Source organism: Arachis duranensis, chromosome 3, assembly GCF_000817695.3.
Source record: "Arachis duranensis cultivar V14167 chromosome 3, aradu.V14167.gnm2.J7QH, whole genome shotgun sequence".
Lineage (NCBI taxonomy): Eukaryota > Viridiplantae > Streptophyta > Magnoliopsida > Fabales > Fabaceae > Arachis > Arachis duranensis.
The window spans coordinates 109,072,111-109,089,937 of NC_029774.3; the positions used below are offsets into that span (position 1 = coordinate 109,072,111).

The window sequence follows — 17,827 nt, forward strand, 5'->3', positions numbered from 1 at the left end:
GGTGGGAGATGCACGCATTAAGATGATAAACAATGTTGAAATTAGGGATTACGGTTTGAGGAGAAAAACAGAAACTCAAAAAGGTCGACATTTTTGAAAAATGAAGCTTTGCGCTATGCTGTGCGTTGCGACACTTGGCGGGAAACAACTCAACAAGAAAAATGTGCTAATGGTGTGTTGATTGTTGAACCAAAAACTTTTTATTGATATAAAAGGTTTTTAATTATTAAGCTAAAATCTTAAATTAGATATTTTACATATTTGTTTATATAAAAGTCAAATTTATTTGATAATATATAAATATCAAATTACAACTCTAAGATCTCATCAATTTTGTAGCACAGACCTAGATGAACAGAAGTACTACAACAATGTTTCAGTACAAAGACCCAAAATTTTCAATTATATTCCAACTTACCTCTAAAATATGTCAAATTCTCCTAGGAAATTGTGATTTTCTTCAAATTAGTAACAGTTAACATCTTAGTTTTGCATTAGCTTTAGCACGGATTGACCTCCACTTGCTAAATATCATGAGCTACAGTATAAGAGCATCCACTGATCAGGCAGCATAATAGGAATGAGTCTATCAGAAAAATGACAAATGTAAACAACGAAGCATCTACACAAGGGAAATTTGAATCTTCAACTGGAAATTATTGATTTACAACAAAAGAAGTACCGGCTCAATGATGCTGAAGAACCTTTATCTATTGAACCACAGATGCACCTCCCTGAATTTCTGTAACCTCATGGTCCTAGATGGTACATAAAGAAAATAAAACAGTGGAAAATATGTAGTAGTAACGAAACTTCTGTGCTAACCAAATCTGACATATACATTTCATAAATAAAAGTAAAGAAAATACTGGGGTCAGAAAAAGAAGGCTAATTGAAAGCTGTAAAATCAATCAAAGATATCAAATACCGCATTGTAAATCGGTATCTGGTTACGCCAAAACTCTAAGGGTGGTAGAAGCAACCTTCCTGCAATATGATTCGAGCAAAAATTTCAAGAAGATTAATAGTAACATCGACCAAAGATATTTGTAAGTGTATGAAAAGTGCACTAGTGCATCAAGTATCTCTAGGCCAAACAAGATTTAGCTTTTATGAATGAGAACTGGGAAATAACTAACAGGGAAAACTTACCTGATTTGGACTTTTTGAAACCTGATAGAGCAGACACGGGGGATATCTTCTCTTTCTCACCAATGATCGAGGGGCTTAAACCCCTTTTTTGTGGATATTTGGTTGCAGTGGCAGATCTAGTCCTTTTTCTTTCACACGTGATCTGACTTTTTTCACTTGTAGCTTTCTTTCTCCTAAAACAGCCTTCTTTATTTTTAAAAAAAGTTCTAGAAACTCTAGATGTAGAGCTTTCATCGAGATGTTCAGATGGTGTATTTACTTTTTCTGTAGTTACTTTTTCCAGAGATTGCAACTGAGCTGGTGTCAGTGGACTGTTCAGCTCCTCTGGATGTTTTAGAGTAATTCCAGAAGCTGGCTGCTTCTGCTGAACTTTCATGTTATGATACCTGGTAACACGTCTAACGCTGCCACTACCTTGAGCGGCATTAACCCCACATGAAGCGTTAGAATCATGCCATTCACCTTCAGCATGTGGCTTCCCATGAGCCCTGAATGCTTCCTTTAAAGGTTTCGAAGAAGACAGGATAGATTTTTCTTGAGCTGTAACACTTAAAACATCAAGCTAGATAACAAAAGATCTTGGAGATACGAAATGATAAAATATCAAAGAAACTATAAGTCAAGTAAATGCAAATATTTACCAGCAGAGAAGATCTCAGGATCAATTAATGATACATTTTTAGGAATAGCACTACCCAAATCAGTGCCAATAGTTGATTCATCCCTAATCAAATCTGCTGCATAGCTTTCCCAGTTTTGAGGAAAACCAAATAAGAAATGACTGAAAACCTAGCAACATAGAAAACGGGTGAAAAATCAAACTGGGAAAACATACAAATTCTACATTGTTTTGATCCTTGTTCACAAACCAAAACTTGATAGTTTCCATCCAATCTACTGCTGACCCATCATTTAAAAGTTTGACAACCAGGTTAAAATGCTTAATGATGAGGGAATTCATGGGTAGATGCATGTATAAATCTCTTCCAAGACAAAATATGCATATTGATGCCATATGAAGTTCCCAAACCACCATGTAATGAATTAATTTGCAAACGTAATTAATCAAGTAGAGAAGTAGAGAGAGAATACACCAATGAGTAATGGCTACAAACCTCAGGAGGGAAACCATTATCTATGGTGCGCTGCTCGTCAATGAAACCCCTTATGATAATATAAACCCCATCTGTGGTCTCAAGAGAGAACAGATCATGCCGTTTCGCAATGGGAGCACTGGTGAAGACACGCACTACTTCTTCCCTGATTCACGGAATCAAGTTATGCAATTACCAGATTAGATATTTCAAGGAAAACATTACTCCAAATCAATTTCAGCAAATCACCAAAATGCATCAAAGGAGGTAAAACAGGTCACGAAAAATCCTAATACAAAATCAAGCCAAGTTTCTTACCTTTTTGATGCAATGCCTCCAATGGCTAACTGCTTTCCTTCGAATCCATGTTTAGCTTTAACCAGCCACCATTCATACAAGCAAACCTTCGCATACGGAAAACACAGAAAGAATCAGAACTACGAAGAAATGAAAAGAGGAAAAATACTTAGGTGAACAAATAAATTGGAAAGAGAATAAGGAGAAGCATAAGTAACCGTTGGTTGGAAACAAGATAAATTGGCATTTTTAGAATTGGATGGAGTTGAAGTAAGCTCAGCCATGAGTGGGAAACGTGGGAAACAGTGAAATCTCCGTTCCTCTTTGTCGGGGCTTCTAATGGCTGACTGATGGTGGCAGAGAAGAAGAAGATGACCGGGACAGCAGCCCCGGGAAAATAGAGCAGAGAAGCGTCGTCGCACTTCGCAGCCACTGGTGGTGTCGTCGTCGTTGAAGGTCGTCGTCACCGAGAAGCAGTGCAGCACCGTGGCCGTGAAGGTGAGAGAAGCAATCGAACAGAGGAGCTTCGGCGCGGGCTAAGGTGACTCTGAGGCTGGTGAGTGGTGACGTCGGCTGGTGAGAGACAGAGAGAGGGCTGAGAGGGAAAGGTGGCACCGTACGTGAGGGTGAGGGGACTGAGGGTGCGTGGCTGCCTTATTAAGATATGAAAGCATAGCATTATCAGTGTATAATAAACAAGCATTAGTATATGAAAGCCCAAGTGCAGTTGCTTTTCACAATGAGACAGTCCTATTTGAATATATTGTAAATTTATTTTACAGAAATAAGATTCAGAATCCAGGCGTTTCAATCAAATAGGATTAATGCAAAGTGATACATTTTCAACTAGTGAAAGAATTTGAGGAAACAAAAAGATACTGGTATTAATTCTAAACTCGGAGGTAAGAGATAAACCATTTTTCCATTCTCAAGTGCATCTTTCACCTAAGGGTCTTCATTTGAAGTCACAGGCAACACAGATCAAAAAGTAAATAGTCCTTATGATACAAAAGACCAGAAAGGCAGGGGATAATGCTTACATGAAAGTGAGATTGGAGTTTCCTCCTCAAAAATTACTGAACAGCCATCTTAGTCGTCTATCCTCACTGAATTATTGGTAACCATCTTAAGATATTAAGCAAATTAATAAATGCCAAAATATATAAGAGATCAATTTTATTAGTAAGCATATGGAAGAAAAAACACACACAGAGGAAACATCACTAAATAACTAAGAATGCATTGAAGAAAGATGAAAGCAGCATAGAAATTAACTCAGCAAACAATGAGAGTAAAAGCAGCGTAGAGAATCATGAACAAAATTAACTCAAGCCAACAAAATCCAGCTAACAAAAATCATGAACAAAATTAACTCAAGCAGACAAAATTAACTCCGCAAACAAAGTACAGCTAACAAAAATCATGAACAAAATTAACTCCGCAAACAGAATCCAGCTACTCAGCAACTCAGTTTCAAACAACAGTAAAACACTAAAACCAGCAAAAATGATTCCAAGTCACAGTGCTTACTGCTTACCGGCGGCGAGGAGGAAGGGGAGTGACGTCGACGATAGAGGAGACGGCGACACCGGCGAACAGAGAGAGAGCTCGAACAGAGGAGAGAGCGACGGCCACAGAGCTTCCACACGACGGCAAGGGAGCTTCCTACGATGGCGACACAGCTTCCTAGGACCGAGACGGAGCTCCCTACGACGTCGACACAGCTTCCGAGAACCGCGACGGAGCTTCCTACGACGGCGACACAGCTCCTGCGACGGCGACGGAGCTTCCACACGCGATGCCTAACACGCGACGGGGCTGCGGGCGGCGGGACTGGGTGGCTAGGGTTCTTTCTTGAGATTGTTCTTTCAATTTCAAAATTTCAAGAGAGGTGAGGCGTGGGAGTGCGACTCGGCTGCTAAAAACCGGCCGGTTTCAGTGGTTCATCGGTTAACTACCAGTTCGACCGGTTTTCTAACCAATTTTTACTAGGTGGTTTATGAGGTCAACCGCACCGGCTTGGTGACCAGTTCCCGGTTAACTCGGTTGAATTGGCCGACCCAGTTCGGTTTTCAGAACAATGCAAGGCAGCCACGCACCCTCAGGCCCTTCACCCTCACGAACGGCGCCACCTTTCCCTCTCAGCCCTCTCTCTGTCTCTCACCAGCCACCGTCACCATTCACCAGCCTCAGAGTCACCTTGGCCCGCGCCAAAGCTCCTCTGTTCGACTGCTTCTCTCACCTTCACGGCCACGGTGCTGCACTACTTCTCGGTGACGACGACCCTCAGCGACGACGACACCACTAGTGGCTGCGAAGTGCGACGGCGCTTCTCTGCTCTATTTTTCAGGGACTGTTGTCCCCGATCGTCTTCTTCTTCTCTACCACCATCAGTCAGCCATTAGAAGCCCCGACAAAGAGTAACGAGGATTTCACTATTTCCCACGTTTCCCACTCATGGCTGAACTTACTTCAACTCCATCCACTTCTAAAAACGCCAATTTATCTTGTTTCCAACCAACGGTTACTTATGCTTCTCCTCATTCTCCTTCCAATTTATTTGTTCTCCTAAGTATTTTTCCTCTTTTCATTTCTTCGTAGTTCTGATTCTTCTTGTGTTTTCCGTATGCGAAGGTTTGCTTGTATGAATGGTGGCTGGTTAAAGCTAAACATGGATTCGAAAGAAAGTAGTTAGCCATTGGAGGCATTGCATCAAAAAAGTAAGAAACTTAGCTTGATTTTGTATTAGGATTTTTCGTGACCTTGTTTTACCTCCTTTAATGCATTTTGGTGATTTGTTGAAATTGATTTGGAGTAATGTCTTCCTTGAAATATCTAATCTGGTAATTACATAACTTGATTCCGTGAATCAGGGAAGAAGTGGTGCATGTCTTCACCAGTGCGCCCATTCCAAAACGGCATGATATGTTCTCTCTTGAGACTATAGATGGGGTTATATTATCATAAGGGGTTTCATTGACGAGCAGCGCACCATTGATAATGGTTTTCCTCCTAAGGTTTGTAGCCATTACTCATTGGTGTATTCTCTCTCTACTTCTCTACTTGATTAATTACGTTTGCAAATTGATTCATTACATGGTGGTTTCAGAACTTCATATGGCATCAATATGCATATTCTGTCTTGGAAGAGATTTATACATGCATCTACCCATGAATTCCCTCATAATTAAGCAGTTTAACCTGGTTGTCAAACTCTTAAATGATGGGTCAGCAGTAGATTGGATGGAAACTATTAAGTTTTGGTTTGCGAACAAGCATAAAAACAATGTAGAATTTGTATGTCTTTCCAGTTTGATTTTTCACCCATTTTCTATGTTGCTAGGTCTTCAGTCATTTTTTATTTGGTTTTCCTCAAAATAGGGAAAGCTATGCAGCAGATTTGATTAAGGATGAATCAACTATTGACACTGATTAGGGTAGTGCTGTTCCTAAAAATGTATCATCAATTGATCCTGAGATCTTCTCTGCTGGTAAATATTTGGATGACGTTGCATGATTTAGTTCTATGATTATTTGCATTCACATGACTTATAGATTCTTTAATATTTTATCTTTTCGTATCTCCAAGATCCTTTGTTTTCTAGCTTGATGTTTTAAGTGTTACAGGTCAAGAAAAATCTATTCTATCTTCTTCGAAGCCTTTAAAGGAAGCTTTTGAAGCTCATAAGAAGCCACATGCGGAATGTGAATGGCATGATTCTAGCGCTACATGTGGGGTTAATGCTGCTCAAGGTAGTGGCAGCAATAGACGTGTTACCAAGTATCATAACATGAAAATCTGTCAGCAAAAGCAGCCAGCTTCTGGAATTACTCTGAAACATCCAGAGGAACTGAACAGTCCAGTAACACCAGCTCAGTTGCAATCTCTGGAAAAAGTAACTACAGAAAAAGTAAATACACCATCTGAGCATCTCGATGAAAGTTTTACATCTAAAGTTTCTAGAACTTTATTTGAAAATAAAGAAAGTAGTTCTAGGAGAAAGAAAGCTACAAGTGAAAAAAGTCAGATCACGTGTGAAAGAAAAAAGACTAGATTTGCCACTGCAACCAAATATCCACGAAAAAGGGGTTTAAGTCCCTCGATCATTGGTGAGAAAGAGAAGATATCCTCAGTGTCTACTTTATCAAGTTTCAAAAAGTCCAAATCAGGTAACTATTATCTGTTAGTTATTTCCCAGATCTCATTCATAAAAGCTAAATCTTATTTAGCCTAGAGATACTTGATGCACTAGTGCACTTTTCATGCACTTACTAATATTTTCGCTCGATATTACTGTTAATTTTGATGAATTTTATGCTTAAATCATATTGCAAGAAGGTTGCTTCTACCACCCTTAGAGTTTTGGCGTAACCAGATACCGATTTACAATGCGGTATGTGATATCTTTGGTTGATTTTACAGCTTTCAATTAGCCTTTTTTTCTGACCCCAGTATTTCCTTTACTTTTATTTATGAAATATATATGTCAGATTTGGTTAGCACAGAAGTTTCGTTACTACTATATATTTTTCACTGTTTTATTTTTTTTTATGTTACCATCTAAGACCATGAGGTTACAGAAATTCAGGGAGGTGCATTTGTGGTTAAATAGATAAAGGTTCTTTAGCATCATTGAAAGAAATAATGCAATGTCATCCAAATATTTACCAGCAGAAAAGATCTCAAGATCAAATATGATACATTTTTAGGAACAACAATACCCAAATCAGTGCCAATAGTTAATTTATCCCTAATCAAATCTGCTGCATAGCTTTTCTAGTTTTGAGGAAAACCAAATAAGAAATGACTGGAAACCTAGCAACATAAAAAACGGGTGAAAAATCAAACTGAAAAGACATACAAATTGTACATTCTTTTTATGCTTGTTCGCAAACCAAAACATAATAGTTTCCATCCAATCTACTGCTGACCTATCATTTAAAAGTTTGACAACCAGATAAACTGCTTAATGATGAGGGAATTCATGGGTAGATGCATATATAAATCTCTTCCAAGACAAAATATGCATATTGATGCCATATGAAGTTTCCAAACCACCATGTAATGAATCAATTTGCATACGTAATTAATCAAGTAGAGAAGTAGAGAGAGAATAAACCAATGAGTAATGGCTACAAACCTCATGATGGAAACCATTATCAATGGTGCGCTGCTCGTCAATGAAACTCCTTATGATAATATAAACCCCATCTGTGGTCTCAAGAGAGATCAGATCATGCCGTTTCGCAATGGGAGCACTGGTGAAGACACGCACTACTTCTTCCCTGATTCATGGAATCAAGTTATGCAATTACCAGATTAGATATTTCAAGGAAAACATTACTCCAAATCAATTTCAGCAAATCACCAAAATACATCAAAGGAGGTAAAACAAGGTCACGAAAAATCCTAATACAAAATCAAGCTAAGTTTCTTACCTTTTTGATGCAATGCCTCCAATGGCTAACTGCTTTCCTTCGAATCCATGTTTAGCTTTAACTAGACACCATTCATGCAAGCAAACCTTCGCATACGAAAAACACAGGAAAATCAAAACTACGAAGAAATGAAAAGAGGAAAAATACTTAGGTGAACAAATAAATTGGAAAGAGAATGAGGAAAAGCATAAGTAACCGTTGGTTGGATACAAGAAAAATTGGCATTTTTAGAATTGGATGGAGTTGAACTATTGAAGTAAGCTCAACCATAAGTGGGAAACGTGGAAAACAGTGAAATCCCTGTTACTCTTTGTCGGGGCTTCTAATGGCTGACTAATGGTGATAGAGAAGAAAAAGACAACCGGAGACAGCAGCCCCAGGAAAATAGAGTAAAGAAGTGCTGTCAAACTTCGCAGCCACTGGTGGTGTCGTCGTCACTGAGAAGCAATGCAGCACGATGGCTGTGAAGGTGAGAGAAGCAGTCGAATAGAGGAGCTTCGGCGTGGGCCAAGATGACTTTGAAGCTGGTGAGTGGTGACGGTGGCTGGTGAGAGACAGAGAGAGGACTGAGAAGGAAAGGTGGTGCCATACGTGTGGGTGAGGGGACTGAGATTAGGCAACAAAGGCTTGAACCCTACTTATAATGTGTAGGATTTTATTATGCATCATTGATAACAACCTATTGATTAGTGTACTTGTTGAAAGATGGTGCCCAGACTCACACTTTTTACCTCCTTTAGGGTAAGTGTACCATTTCTTTGGAGGACATGGCATTGCAATTAGAGTTATCCAATGATGGAAAATCTATAAATGGTATATTGAGGTTATGGAGCAAGTTCCACCAGAGAGATATATGGCAAAGATGTGAATAACTTTTTGGGGATGTTCCAGATGGGCATGTTAGGACCACGAAGTTCAACATAAAATTGAAGTGGCTAAGGACACGACCTTAAGAGATGCCATTAATTGCCGTGATAATGCCCTCATGCAATACGTCCATTGTTATATTATGTATTTGTTAAATGACACTCTACTACCAGATAAGGTTAACAATACCATGCACATGCAATATCTTTCACTGTTGGACAATTATGATGCCATAAGCAGCTATAGTTAGGGTAGTGTTATTCTTTGTTGGTTATATCAAGCCATGTGCTTAGCAACCAATTATAATGTTGAGGGTATAGGTGGTTGCCATACATTGCTGATGTCCCGGATATACTATAGAGTTTTTTTGTCACCAAATGTCAGGACGTCTTACACCTTTCCCATTAGATACGAGGTATGGTCTTAACATGGCATGGTTTTTTCATAGGGTATCCGCTTTTTAATTATTAGTGTACACAAAAATTTATTGCCGCTCCTTTTTTTGACAAGTGGATAGAAAAAAAAAGCGTAGAATTACTATGCTAAAAGTCGATTGCTATGACACTGTTAAACATTGGACAGTCTATTTGTTGATGATGTAAGTTGAGAGTTTTCTTTATTGTTGAATTTTTTCTCTGTAGTTATGTTGTCGGTAATGTAATCCTTGCATTAATTTATGTAGTTCAATTGGTTATCGCATGATGATCCTCATATAGCTTCGAATATGTCTGAGAAATTTCAAGGAAAACCCTATGGAGACTTCTATATTGTTGTTGTGGAACTCATATTCTTCCGATGGATTGAGATTCTGAATGTAGACCATATTAATATAACCTTATTGATTTGAAATGGTTTCTTAATTTTGCAGGTTCATGATGTGTAAAGAGGCTTTAAGCATGGAGCTTGTATTTTCCGTGAATGGGGTCTCTTTCACTATGCGTTTACATTTTGAAATATGAAAATTTATAAATTTTTTTGAGCTTTTAGATGGCCGTGTTAGAAATGTAATGCTTGAATGATATGATGGCTAGGTTATCTAAATTTTGTATATTGATGATTGTCTAGCATGACTTTGCTTAATTAAATGTGTCAATTTAAGTAAATCTGGCATGGTTTGTGGTTTGAATAGAAATGACAAAAAATGGGGCCTTGAAAGATAAAAATAGGCATGCTTGTGTTTTAGGAAAGTATGTGTAGTGTTATAATTGTAACAAGCAAAGAAATTTTCTGTCGCGATTGCCGATATAATGACAGGTGCAAGGTTTAACTAATCAAAAAGAAGAAAACATGTCTGTATATAACAAATCTAAAGCATTTCACAGATAGCATCAGTTAAATGCCAAGGTATTTTATTTGACAAGTGACTTGAACTAATAAAATGCATACTCCCAATTTAAATGTAATAAATCTTATTTCTATCATTTAAAGTTTCTATAAATTTCAGTTGACCTAAGGATAAAGTTATTTGAGGGTTTTGTTGACCTGATAAGGAGTGATAAGTAAGAACTATAACTCAATAAGTCTAAAACTAAAATATGCTATTTGTCTGTTATTAGGTTTTATGTACCGCAGAGCAGAGAAGCATAGACTCTTCCAAACAACATGAACTATTTTCAACAAGAAACAATAATCTAGAGTCCATGCATTGCATTATTGCAATGTATTCCTGACTGTCTATTTCTCCAATTAGATCCCTCTTCCCATGTCTTTTGTGTTGTTGATGAAACTTGTTTAATTGCATTGTTTTTTCATCCAAGGAAAATACTTATCCTTTTATGCTCAGTTTTCAAAAAAAGTTTAGATTCCACACTTATTTTTGTTGTTTATTTTGTTTAATTCTGTGAAGTTAAACAAACTACCAACAAACAGTCCCATCAAGCACCCTACATCCGTTTTGTACCACAAACCTAGATGAACAGAAGTACTACAACAATGTTTTAGTATAAAGACCCAAATTTTCAATTATATTCCAATTTACCTCTAAAATATGTCAATTTCTCCGAGAAAATTTTGTAATTATCTTCAAATTAGTAATAGTTAACATCTTAGTTTTACATTAACTTTAGCACAGATTGACCTGCACTTGCTAAATATCATGAGCTACAGTATAAGAGTAACCACTGATCATGCAACATAGTAGGAATGAGTCTATAAAAAAATGACAAATGTAAACAACAAAGCATCTACACAAGAAAAAATTGAATCTTCAAGAAAAGAAGTACCGACTCAATGATGCTGAAGAACCTTTATCTATTGAACCAAAGATGCACCTCCCTGAATTTCTGTAACCTCGTGGTACTAGATGGTAACATAAAACAATAAAATCGTGGAAAATATGTAGTAGTAACGAAACTTCTGTGCTAACCAAATCTGACATATACATTTCATAAATAAAAGTAAAGAAAATACTGCGGTAAAAAAAAGGCTAATTGAAAGCTGTAAAATCAACGAAAGATATCACATACTGCATTGTAAATCGGTATCTGGTTACGCCAAAACTCTAAGGATGGTAGAAGCAACCTTCCCGCAATATGGTTCGAGCAAAAATTTCAAGAAGATTAATAGTAACATCGAGCGAAGATATTAGTAAGTGTATGAAAAGTGCACCAGTGCATCAAGTATCTCTAGGCCAAACAAGATTTAGCTTTTATGAATGAGAACTACGAAATAACTAACAGGGAATACTTACCTGATCTGGACTTTTTGAAACTTGATAGAGCAGACACTGGGGATATCTTCTCTTTCTCACCAATGATCGAGGTGCTTAAACCACTTTTTTGTGGATATTTGGTTGCAGTGGCAGATTTAGTCCTTTTTCTTTCACACGTGATCTAACTTTTTTCACTTGTAGCTTTCTTTCTCCTAGAACAGCCTTCTTTATTTTCAAAAAAAGTTCTAGAAACTCTAGATGTAGAGCTTTCATCGCGATGTTTAGATGGTGTATTTACTTTTTCTGTAGTTACTTTTTCCAGAGATTGCAACTGAGCTGGTTTTAGTGGACTGTTCAGTTCCTCTGGATGTTTTAGAGTAATTCCAGAAGCTGGCTGCTTCTGCTGATAGACTTTCATGTTTTGATACCTGGTAACACGTCTAACGCTGCAACTACCTTGAGTGGAATTAACCCCACATGTAGCGTTATAATCATGCCATTCACCTTCAGCATGTGGCTTCCCATGAGCTCCAAATGCTTCCTTTAAAGATTTCGAAGAAGACAGGATAGATTATTCTTGAGCTGTAACACTTAAAACATCAAGCTAGATAAAAAAAGATCTTGGAGATACGAAATGATAAAATATCAAAGAAACTATAAGTCGTGTGAATGCAAATAATCATAGAACCAAATCATGCAATGTCGTCCAAATATTTACCAGCAGAAAAGATCTCAGGATCAAATATAATACATTTTTAGGAACAACACTACCCAAATCAGTGCCAATAGTTGATTCATCCCTAATCAAATCTGCTACGTAGCTTTCCCAGTTTTGAGAAAAACCAAATAAGAAATGACTGAAAACCTAGCAACATGAAAAACGGGGGCAAAATCAAATTGGAAAGACATACAAATTGTACATTCTTCTGATGCTTGTTCGCAAACCAAAACTTAATAGTTTCCATCCAATCTACTACTGACCCATCATTTAAGAGTTTGACAACCATGTTAAACTGCTTAATGATGAGGGAATTCATGGGTAGATGCATGTATAAATCTCTTCCAAGACAAAATATGCATATTGATGCCATATGAAGTTCCCAAACCACCATGTAATGAATCAATTTGCAAACGTAATTAATCAAGTAGAGAAGTAGAGAGAGAATACACCAATGAGTAATGGCTACAAACCTCAGGAGGGAAACCATTATCAATGGTGCACTACTCGTCAATGAAACCCCTTATGATAATATAAACCCCATCTGTGGTCTCAAGAGAGAATAGATCATGCCATTTCGCAATGGGAGCACTGGTTTATATTGTATTTAATTGAGTGGTTTTATCAAGCTTCTCACCCACTTATTCATAGGATTTACATGATTTTACAATTCCTTCCTAGTTTAGTTCTATGATTGAAAACATGCTTCTTTGGTCTTAATTTAGCTAATCTTAATCCTCTCTTATTACCATTCGATGCCTTGATCTGTGTGTTAAGTGTTTCAGGCTTCATAGGACAGGATTGGCTTACAGAATAAAGAGGAATCGTGCAAAAATGGAAGGAACACAAGGAATTGAGGAGATGACCAGCGAGAAGTCACGCGGTCGCATGGCTCACGCGACCGCGCGAAATGGAAGAAATCAGAGTGACGCGTTCGCGTGCCTGACGCAACCGCGCGGATTGGAAGCTGCACGAACGACGCGAATGCGTGGACGACGCGCACGCGTGATACAAAAAACACTGAGTGATTCGATCGCATGGACGACGCGGACGCGTGACATGCGCGATCTGCAGAATTACAAAAGTCACTGGCAGAGATTCTGGGCCGCATTTCAACCCAGTTTTCGGCCCAGAAACACAAATTAAAGTCAGGAAACATGCAGAGACTCAAGATGCTATTCATAATTCACTTTTCATATTTTAGATGTAGTTTTTAGAGAGAGATGTTCTCTCCTCTCTCTTAGGATTAGGATTAGAATTAGGATTTTTAGAAATTAGGAATTCATCTCCTTTAATCACAGGTTCAATGTTCCTTTAGTTTATTTTCTATTTTTATTTTATTACTTTAATTAATATTTATCTTTTCAATTTGGCTTATAACCTTTCCATGTTATGACTTGAATTTATGTTTAGACGTAATTTGATATGTTTCAGATTTATGATTGCTTTATTTACATGAATGCTTTTAATTTAATTTAGAATTTTCTCCCTTTTGGCTTGGGTTAAGTAATTGGTAACGCTTGAGCTGTCAAATAAAACAGTGGTCGAAATAGGGAGTTGTTCCAATAACTCTAGTCTTTTCATAGGAATTGACTAGGACCTAAGGATCAAGCTAATTAATCCACTTGAATTACCTTCATAGTTAGAGGTTAACAAAGTGGGATTAAAATTCAATTCTCACCACAATTGATAAGGATAGGACTTCCAATTCTCATACCTTGCCAAGAGATTTTATAATTATTAATTTATTTTCCTTTATATTTGTGCCCATTGCCCAAATTCCAAAACCCCCAATTTACAAAACTCATAACCAATAATAAGAACACCTCCCTGCAATTTCTTGAGAAGACGACCCGAGGTTTAAATACTTCGGTTATCAATTTATTTAGGGGTTTGTTACTTGTGACAACCAAAACGTTTGTAAGAAAGGTTGATTGCTTGGTTTAGTAACTATACTTACAACGAGAGTTTACTATAACTTATAAACCATCAATCTTCAGTTCTTTAAAATGGCGCCGTTGCCGGGAAATTACAAACGTGTGCCTTATTATTGGTTATTGTAAATATTTTTCAAAAAAAAATATTTTTTTTCTTTTACTTGTTTATTTGTTTTCTCTCTTCCCCCTTTATTTCTGATAACTACTATGAATTCTCACCCCTCTCGCTTTGAGTTTGGTTCTAATTTTGTTGCAAGGAATTGAAGCTATAACAAGACTATGCATCAAGGTCTAAGCAATCAAAGATGGATGGAACCACGAGGATCTGATCACCCCTTTAGGCAACAACATCCTCCTAGATATCATGGACAGAGACCATTCTACAATGCATACCAAGCTGATAGATATGGTGGACCGCCTTGTAGCTACCAACAAGCCCCACCCTGTGCTCAGAGACCATCCTTTCAACACAACCTCTACCCACCACACTCACAAGCTTCTTTTCACCATTCACTACCACATGATCCTTATCCGCCCCAACGCCAATCCAATCACTCCCAAGAACCACCACTCCCCCATGCACCATGTCCATATCCATCAAGCCAAGAATCACAGGTTCGCTTCGAAGAATCAGTAAACCAATTTAATGCAACCCTTCATCAACTGGAGCAAGCAACAAATCAATTATCTTTCAGACGTTCAGTCACTCAACAGACTCCCATGGCTTCATGTGGAGAATCTAATGAAGAACGCAGTACAAAGGAGACGCTAGAAACTTCAGTGGACAGCATAGAGCATAACTTCATACAAGAACAAGTAGAGGATGCTGTCATTGTAGAAGAAGAAGAGTTGGTTGAAGATTTAGGAGATGCTGAACCTCCACAGGAATCCAGAGTTGTGGAGAATTCCGTCGAAGACGTTACAGTTGATGCTAAGGAGGATTTTGCACAGCCTCCAATGCAGATATCTTATGAAGAACTAAACGGAATAACCCAAGACGCATGTTTTCTTGATGATGATAGTCACCAGTCAAGTCTTCCTAGTAATGAACTTGCATCCGCAAGTGAATTCTTTGAGACAGAAGAATCTTCCCCAAGTGAATACGAAGATGATGCAGAGGTCGACTTTTCTCAACCTCCAATTTATGACTCCAGTGACGAGGAAGATATCAGTGACTTTGATCAAGACATGGTTGACATGAAAAAAATTTGCAAAGAAGTTGAGGAATTCACTGAAGACCACAAGGGAGTAGAGCTTGCAGAACCACTGGAAACACCTATCCCAAGGCCACTACCACCCAATACAAACCTCAAGTGGGTAAAATCCTTGACTTTCATCTTTACTTTTCCACTTGAATATGGTTTGCTTGAGACAGATGGCCAGCTTAGAGCTCTTTGCGGCTTTAAGAGAAAAAGGGAAATTACTCGCACTCAGCACTGGTACGCAAGTTTCAATGAGGTTTCACACATCAATTTGAGGTGCAAGGATTGGTATCAAGCTCAATTGAAAGGATCTCGGAAGCTGTTTGGTCACTGTAGTGAGAATTCAAATTACTTGTCACCCGACTGAAAAATGTAGATCAAGATAAAAATGGGTGTAAAAGTAGAGTTTGAGATCCTGGAATCTATCCCGACATTCAACACTCCGGGAGCCTTGAAGCCTTTTTGAAATCACGTAAGGGCTTTACATACCTTGTTTGGGACCCCAGAGGATGCTGGCATTTCAAACACTGGTGGAGATTTCTGGACGAATTCAACCACAAGCCACCATAGCAGGAAGCTCATCAAATGTCCAACTTAAGGACTTTAACTAAAAGTGCTAGGTGGGAGACAAGCCACCATGGTATAATCGTTCCTTCTCTATTTTACTCTGTTTTTGAATTTTATTTGAACCTGGAATTTTTGCATGACATTCATTGCATTCTGCATTCTACATACTGCATAAAAAAATTAAAAAATAAAAAAAATAAAAAATATTCGCACGCGACGCGACAACGTCACTGACGCGACCGCGTCGTAGGTGCATTAGGGAGAAAAGAAAAGTGAACAGAGAGTCACGCGAAAGCGTGGCTGGAGGCGTGCCTTTAACACAAATTAATCCACGCGACCGCGTTGCTGACACGTCCGCGTCATGTGGGAAAAATGCCTCCCACGCGTCCGCGTCACCCACGCGAACGCATGCCCTGTAAATCGACGTAAAAAGGATGTATGGCCGAAAGTTGAGCTGGATCATGGTTGGACTCGTGCTAGAAGCACAATCCGTACCATGCGGATGAATGGCTGACGCGTCCGCGTCAGATCCCTATAATGGCCACTCACGCGATCGCGTCGACCACGCGACCGCGTCACCTTGGAATTTTGCAATAATGAATTTTGAACAGAGAGTTGTGCGAACGCGAGGCTGCCCTCGCGCCAGTAGCACAAAATGCATTATGCATCCACGTCGATTAATTTAATCGCAAGTCGCGCGACCGCGTCCTTGACGCGTCCGCGTCGCTTGCGCCGCACAGCTTACCCTACATTGCCAAAATATCTTATCTTTTCTTCCCCAATCCTAATTTTTCCTCCCTCCCTTCTTCCTTACTTCTTTCTTCCCTTCATTCCCTTCTCATTCTTCTTATCTTTCATTTTATTTATTTGCATATTCCATTCATTGCATTTTAATTTAGTGCATATTTTTCTTTTCTTTTCTAAATTCATTATTTTTCCTTTGGTGTTAATTTTCTTATTTAACTGTTGCATCTTCTTTTGAATTATTTTGGGTGCTTAGTAACTTGTTCTGGTTGGGTAATATTATTTAAGTCAATGCTAATCTTTTATAATACTTGTATTAATTTTGCATTGACATGAATTTATATTGTCTTTCTTTACCCACACTCTCTTCCCCATTGTTGCAATTTTTGCACCATTGGTATGCCATGTGCTTCTATTGCTTTCTCACGCACATGTTGTAGCTACCATGTACTTGAGACCCTTATTATTTGGCATTAACACCCATATTCTATTTGTTTTCCATCTTTATTTTTGGGTTACTTTTCTTCTTTTCCCTCTTCTTTCAGGATGGCCACCACGAAGGGAGAGGAAAAGCTTCTTACTGGGAAGACAAACAAGTTCATCTGCTCAATCTTTGAAGAAAAGCATCAGTTGGAACAACTCCCATCCACTTGCACATCTTAGCATGCACCGAGGATGGTGCAATCTTTAAGTGTGGGGAGGTCGATACCGATCTCCATGGGTTAGTTACTCCTTGTTTGACTAAGCTTACATACCCATATGGCCTTACCCTTCCATTATCTTTTGCAAACCAATTTGAGCCTATTTCACCCATTTGTTCTTTACTTTAGCTCATTACTAACTCTAAGTGAAAAATAATAATGTCCTTAATTTGAATCCTTGATTAGCTTAGACTAGTAAACGTGCTCATGATTTAAGTGTGGGGAAGTTGGATTTGAAAATATTTGGTTTGACTAATTGGGTGTTGTATATTTTAGTGAAAATGTGCAAAATAATAGTTGAGAACATATTATTGCATTCAATACTTTAATCATATGCATTGAAGAAAAAAAAAGCAAATAATAAAAGGGGACAAAATGCCCCAAAGTAAGTGTTGGTATCAATACATATGTACTGAACTCAAATTTAGGATGCATGAATATATGGAAAACACAGTTAAT

At 38.2% G+C, this 17,827-nt stretch overlaps 1 protein-coding gene across 13 annotated transcripts in view; it reads right to left on the reverse strand.

Annotated features, from left to right (window-relative positions):
- The window catches only part of LOC107480110 (kinetochore-associated protein KNL-2 homolog), a 5,755-nt gene extending 1,299 nt beyond the window's left edge, over positions 1-4,456 (reverse strand). For 3 of the 13 annotated variants that reach the window (XM_052259052.1, XM_052259053.1, XM_021138728.2), the window contains exons 1-10: positions 4,081-4,456; positions 3,584-3,649; positions 2,762-3,196; positions 2,565-2,650; positions 2,268-2,412; positions 1,794-1,941; positions 1,153-1,692; positions 929-987; positions 683-758; positions 419-538 (exon numbers count right to left, since the gene is read on the reverse strand). In XM_052259052.1, the coding sequence (XP_052115012.1) occupies positions 711-758; positions 929-987; positions 1,153-1,692; positions 1,794-1,941; positions 2,268-2,412; positions 2,565-2,650; positions 2,762-2,827 (1,092 nt within the window). In that variant the 5' untranslated portion in view covers positions 2,828-3,196; positions 3,584-3,649; positions 4,081-4,456 and the 3' untranslated portion in view covers positions 419-538; positions 683-710. Of the gene's footprint in view, positions 1-418; positions 587-682; positions 759-928; positions 988-1,152; positions 1,693-1,793; positions 1,942-2,267; positions 2,413-2,564; positions 2,651-2,761; positions 3,197-3,583; positions 3,669-4,073 lie in introns of all 13 variants that reach the window. The other 10 variants (XM_052259042.1, XM_052259050.1, XM_052259041.1 and 7 more) reach the window with 10 other exon arrangements.
- Between the last annotated feature and the right edge of the window lie 13,371 nt (positions 4,457-17,827).